Source organism: Drosophila nasuta, chromosome X, assembly GCF_023558535.2.
Source record: "Drosophila nasuta strain 15112-1781.00 chromosome X, ASM2355853v1, whole genome shotgun sequence".
Lineage (NCBI taxonomy): Eukaryota > Metazoa > Arthropoda > Insecta > Diptera > Drosophilidae > Drosophila > Drosophila nasuta.
This window is the reverse complement of record NC_083459.1, coordinates 3,456,358-3,462,064: the sequence shown is the minus strand read 5'-3', so window position 1 is coordinate 3,462,064 and position 5,707 is coordinate 3,456,358. Positions and strand designations below refer to the sequence as shown.

The 5,707-nt window shown below is 26.5% G+C and overlaps 1 protein-coding gene across 3 annotated transcripts; it reads left to right on the top strand.

The window, feature by feature from the left end:
- The first annotated feature begins 3,392 nt into the window (after positions 1-3,392).
- Positions 3,393-4,700, top strand: LOC132796230 (uncharacterized). Of its 3 annotated transcripts, none has more exons than XM_060807314.1 (7): positions 3,394-3,530; positions 3,594-3,752; positions 3,826-3,936; positions 4,001-4,084; positions 4,135-4,212; positions 4,266-4,322; positions 4,381-4,700. In XM_060807314.1, exons 2-7 carry the CDS (start codon positions 3,669-3,671, stop codon positions 4,576-4,578), a joined length of 612 nt encoding a protein of 203 aa, XP_060663297.1. In that variant the 5' UTR covers positions 3,394-3,530; positions 3,594-3,668; the 3' UTR covers positions 4,579-4,700. The 3 variants fall into 3 exon arrangements, with proteins under 3 accessions (XP_060663298.1, XP_060663297.1, XP_060663296.1); XM_060807313.1 differs by having other exon boundaries at positions 3,591-3,752; XM_060807315.1 differs by lacking the exon at positions 4,001-4,084 and having other exon boundaries at positions 3,393-3,530; positions 3,591-3,752.
- The last annotated feature ends 1,007 nt before the right edge of the window (positions 4,701-5,707 follow it).

Here is a 5,707-nt window from a genome sequence, read left to right as displayed (position 1 = left end):
GATTATTTTAATTAATATCATATATGTTACTTTTTAATACAAAGCTTATTTATTTAATAGTAAATAAATTATTTATTTTCTTACACTTTTATCTCGAAATAAATTATTTAAAAAAATTTATACTTGTAAATTAATTCCTGATGTTGTTATACCTTTAACTCTATAAGTTATAAATACATTTATAATTGTAAATAAACTATTAATTATTTAAAATTCTTATCTGTTTATAGATTATTTTAATTAATATCGTAGGTATTGCTTTAAAATAAATACATTCATATTAATAATTTGAAATGAAATAGACGGTTAATAAATTACTTTAAGTAATATCGTTTCTGTTTAAGTAAATATATTTATAAATAAATTCTGAATTTTGCCTGTGATACTTTATGATGTTTTTCAATAAAATTTGTTAGTATATTAAAAGAAAATAAATTCTTAATTTTTTCACATTTTTGCCTGTTAACATATTATTTAAATTAATATCGCTTCTGTTGCTTTTAAATAAATAAATAAATATTTGAAAAAAATCTTAATTTTTACATACATATTTGTCTATATACTTAATTTCTTTTAAATAAATAAATTTATAATTGTAAATAAATTCTAAATTTTGTAACATTTTTGTTGGCTTATAAATTACCTAAATTATTATAGTATCTGTTTTTTTAATTTAATTTATATTACACCATAGTCTGTTTATAAATTAATTTAATAAATATCGAATCACTTGAATTTAAATTCAAAATTCTGTATTTTGTAATAAATAAATTTATTATACAATATTAAAAAAAAATAAGTTCTTAATTTTGTCAAATTTTTGTCTGTTTATATATTATAATAATTAATATCGTATCAGATGCTTATAAGTAAATAAATTTATAATTGTAAATAAATTCTAAATTTTGTAACATTTTTGTTGGTTTATAATTTACCTAAATTAATATCGTATCAGTTTTTTTTAATTTAATTTATATCACACCATTGTCTGTTTATATATTAAATTAATTAATATCGAATAACTTGAATTTAAATTCATAATTCTGTATTTTGTAATAAATAAATTTATTATATTAAAAGAAAATAAATTATTAATTTGTGTACACTTTTTTCTGTTAATAAATTTAAAATAAAATCTCATAGCATATTTAACCAATACAAATGCCAAAATGCTTTGTGTAGGGTATTAAAAAGGACAATGCCTTTCACCGAAGTCTGGTTGTCAGCCATTAGGAAAGTTGCCGTCGCAGTCGACGTCGCTGTTGACGTCGCATCGCAGTCGCAGTCAGCGGCGTGACAACACTTGTTTCAATTGCGCCTATTGATGTCATTGTTGTTTTTGTTGCTGTTATTCCCGTTGTTGTTGTTGTTGTTGTTGCCATCCATTGTTCTGGTCTATCTGTCCTGCTTCTGTCTGTCATTGTGGTTAGTGTTGTTGTTGTTGTCGTTGTTGCTGTTGCTGTTCGTTCAGTTCTCTTTTGTCCGCTAGCCGAGACCACATTTGCCTAAATACTCGCCACTGTGAGCCATTAACGCACATGGACACAACCCCTCCGCCTCCTCCTCCGTCTCCTCCTCTTCTCTTCTTCCACTTCTTTTGCATTGCTATTTTACATGGAATTTTGCACGGCATTGAAGATTAATGACCAACGTTTGCCAACGATGCAAAATGTGCATTTTGAGTCAGTCCCTCGCACATCCAACATCCAACATCCAAACTTTACGTACATTGTGCAAAAGGGATCAGAGATGGGTCAAGTGCCAATTAATATGCAAATAATATTTGAATAATGCATCAGCATCAAATTCAACTTTGACAAGCGTTTTTCGCTCAAGAACATTAAAATCAAATCAAGTTTTTTTTCTTTTTATTATTGCTTTTTTTAAGAAAAATTCATTTTTTTCTTTTTCTAATTTTTGTATTTCTAATTTCTTTAAAATAAATTGCATATTATTAGCTTACAAAAAACGAATGAACATATTTAATTGCTGCTTTATCATTTCTTTGAGGTATATATAATATAATAACAATAACATTTTATTTTTCAATATAATATCTTTGAGATTTATGATAAATATGTATTTTTTTCTATTTATAATTTTTGTATTGCTAAGTTCTGCAAAAAAGTGCATATCATTAGCTTAAAAAAAAATAACAATAGTGGATACATATTGTTTCTTTATCATTTCTTTTAAGTATATATGTGCATATATAATAACAATAAAATTCAATTAACTGCCAAATTCTTGAATATATTTATATAATTTGTAAATTGTTAAATTCTGTAAATAATATTATATTATTAGCTTTAAAACAAATCACAAACAATATAAAAAATCAATCAATATAATTGCAACTTTCTTTTAAATATTTCTACATTTCTTAGAAATATATATATTATATTATAAAAATCAATTGCTAAATTTTTTAAATATATGCTTCACGTTAGCTTTAAAAATAACTTGCAAATTAATAAAAAAAATTCTGCTTGGGCAATATATAATTTAGTGGTTAAAAAGCAATTGAAAAACTCTAAAAATAATTGCATATCAATTATTATTTTTATGTATTTATTTTTTTTAATATTATATTTTAAAATTATTTATAATATATATAAAATATAATTAGAATTATTCTTATTTAATTTTTAGTTAAAAAATAAATTTCTGAATTCTGTAATTTCATATCATTAGCTTTAAAATAAGCATAACAAATAACATATAAATTACTATAAAATTGGTGCTTTAGCGTTATAAATTATGTAGCCAAAATAATTGCTAAATTTTATAAATAATCTTTAGCTTTTGAAAACAAAACAAATTAAATAGAAAATAATTCATAAAAATATATAATTGCTGTTTTAGCATATTTAACAGACACTTTTTTAATTCCTCGCACTCAATTTAGATATAAGAATAATTTCAAAATTATTTTTCAATTTTAAGATAATTGCAAAAATTAACTAAACGAATCAATAAATTTTATCGTTAAACAGAAAAAGTTTCAAGAATCAATCCAAGCTTTAAATATGGCGCTAATCCAGAGCTATAAGAATAACTCTTACTTATTTTTAAAATTTAAAATTATCTATATATAAAAAATAAAATAAAATTTATGAAGCAATTGCTAAATTCTGTATATAATTAAAAATAAATATATATTAAAAATAGTCGATGAGCTAATAATATTTGAAAATTAAACTAAAAAAAAAGTTGTTCCTCTTCAATTAAAAATCAATGCAATATAATTAGCTTTAAAACATAACGTGCAAAAAAATAAGTGTGTTACATTATCGATAAATAAAATGTTTGAACTTTTGTCATTGCATACTTTACATGACTTTAGTTGGTATATTTGGTATTACAAATGTTATCGGTTTATCGTTTGCTCTCTCTTTTTTGTCATTTGTCACTTTGAGCCAAAAACAATTTTTCACTCGTCGGAAATTAGAGCTCTTCAAAAGCAGCATCAAATTGCAAAAGGATATAAAAAAAATTCTATAAATCAAACAGCCGATTAGCAAAGGAAGGTAACGAAATTGTGTTAAAAGTGATAAGTTAAAAGAAAACCAATTAATCAGATTCTTAAGAAGGAGAAGACATTTTGGAAAGAAACATCTAGAACATTTAGAGTTGAGACTGACACGTGACAGCAGAGAAAAAAGAAAATGGAGTTCATCAAGAAGAAAATGCCAGAAATGAAGCATTCTTATGGAATTGATGAGAATAAAAATCCAAATACTCTTCAAACAGTAAGTTGAAGTTTATTGAATATTGAATATTGAATATGAAATATGCATAATTTTGATTGTATTTTTTTTGCAGTCAAATAGTCGAGGTCTTAGGGAAGTACTTAAAAAAATACCAACGACTGCGCCAAAACAATTCTATGTGGATCCAAGGATAATTTCGAAATATGCGAATAGGAAGCAAAATGTAATTTGAGTAACAAATTCGGAATTGAATTTGAATTGTATGCAAGCTAAATTATTTGCCTTAGGATCTGAATTTGAGTAATGATTATCAAAAGCAAGCTAACACACAAAACGCTCTTGACGAATCATCTTGGATCGATTCTATAGATGTAAGATAACTCGAGGATAATATATAGATATATAATTCTATATTTCACAGCTTCAACTCATAAAAAAATTGGAAGATTCGCTGCCGCCACTTGAGGAATTATGCAACACAACTTGTCAACTGCCAAAGGTAAATATTGCAAATGTTTTACAACAAACAATACTAAAATTCCTTCTATAAAGACTACCTTTAGTGCCACACGAAAATTCTACGAAGAGTTCAAATACGAAATTCAAGATGTAAGAAATGATATAATAAATATAATTGAATTGGTTTTCAACTAAGCTACGATTTCAGCTCGTCGAAGAAGAAGCAGTCACAAAACCAGCTCAGAGCGTAAAAGAAAAGCCGAAAAGTCCCAAGATACCGCGATGCCGAACAAGAATTGTGGAGTCGAAGAGATTTAAGATCCTTACGCTGCGAGAGTACAATTTGCAAAAGGAGAAGCAACAAGCGCAAAGAGCTAAACTAAACAATGAAAATGGATCTGTTTAAATGAACAATGTACACATTACAAATACCTTACAGCATACAATGAGCGCTTTCAATATGAAATATGAAAATACATAAATCGAAGATCTCTTGAAATACGAAAAAGTTCCGACTTAAATTTGCAAAATATATTATTACAATTATTATTATCATAACTAAACCTTTTTTCTACTCCTATTCGTTGAGTTTGTCGTGTGATTAAACCGACAGGTGGCGCCAGTAAATGACTTTGATGCATCGCTTTTATCAAATAATCTTTAGAAAAAGACATTTCCGCTGTCAACTTCTTTTGTTATGAATCGTTAATATGTTTGTCGCCTGCACCGACGACCAACAGATGGCGCCAGCAAACATACTTATGTGGCAACTCTGTCAGCCATCTATTGGCCGTAGGCTGGCAACACCAAACGATTAGTTGGGCAACCCGTGAATGGGTCGCAGCCAACTTCATTGTGAAGCCACAATAATCAAGAAACTTTAGGTAAATACAATGGCGTTTTCATTAAATCTCTCCCACCAATGAAGACGCCAAACTTACATACTTGTTTATTACATAAATATGAAATTTCTTAAAATAAGAAATTTTACAGTAATATATTATTATTATTCTATCGTTTTACCATCGATTTAATCTTAATAACTAATTTTGTTGCTCTTTAATCGCTAATAAGTTTGCCGCCTGAACCAACGACCGACAGGTGGCGCTGGCAAACATAATTATGAGTTGAGCAAATGCAATTAATGCATCGATTTAATTATAATGTGTAAATACGAAATTCCCTTAAACAAAAAATATTTTTACAAAATTAATTATTATAATATCATTCTGCGATCGATTTGATTTTGACAACTATACTATTTAATTGTTAATAAGTTTGTCACCCGAACCGACGACCGACAGGTGGCGCTGGCAAGTATAATTATAAGATTATTACATGAATATGAAATTCTTTAAAACAAGAAATATTTACAACAATTATTATTATTCTATCGTTTTACAATCGATTTAATCTTGACGACTAATTTTGTTGGTCTTTAATCGTTAATAATTTTATCGTCCGAACCGACGACCAACAGGTGGCGCTGGCAAGTATAATTATAAGTTTATTAGATGAATATGAAATTCCTTATA

What these genes read in the sequence shown, in the direction of transcription:
- LOC132796230 (XM_060807314.1), top strand. Translation starts at nt 3,669, where the DNA reads ATGGAGTTCATCAAGAAGAAAATGCCAGAAATGAAGCATTCTTATGGA. An exon ending in ATCCAAATACTCTTCAAACA is followed by an intron (nt 3,753 to 3,825) that starts GTAAGTTGAAGT and finishes TTTTTTTTGCAG; the next exon opens with TCAAATAGTCGAGGTCTTAG. An exon ending in TCAAATACGAAATTCAAGAT is followed by an intron (nt 4,323 to 4,380) that starts GTAAGAAATGAT and finishes CTACGATTTCAG; the next exon opens with CTCGTCGAAGAAGAAGCAGT.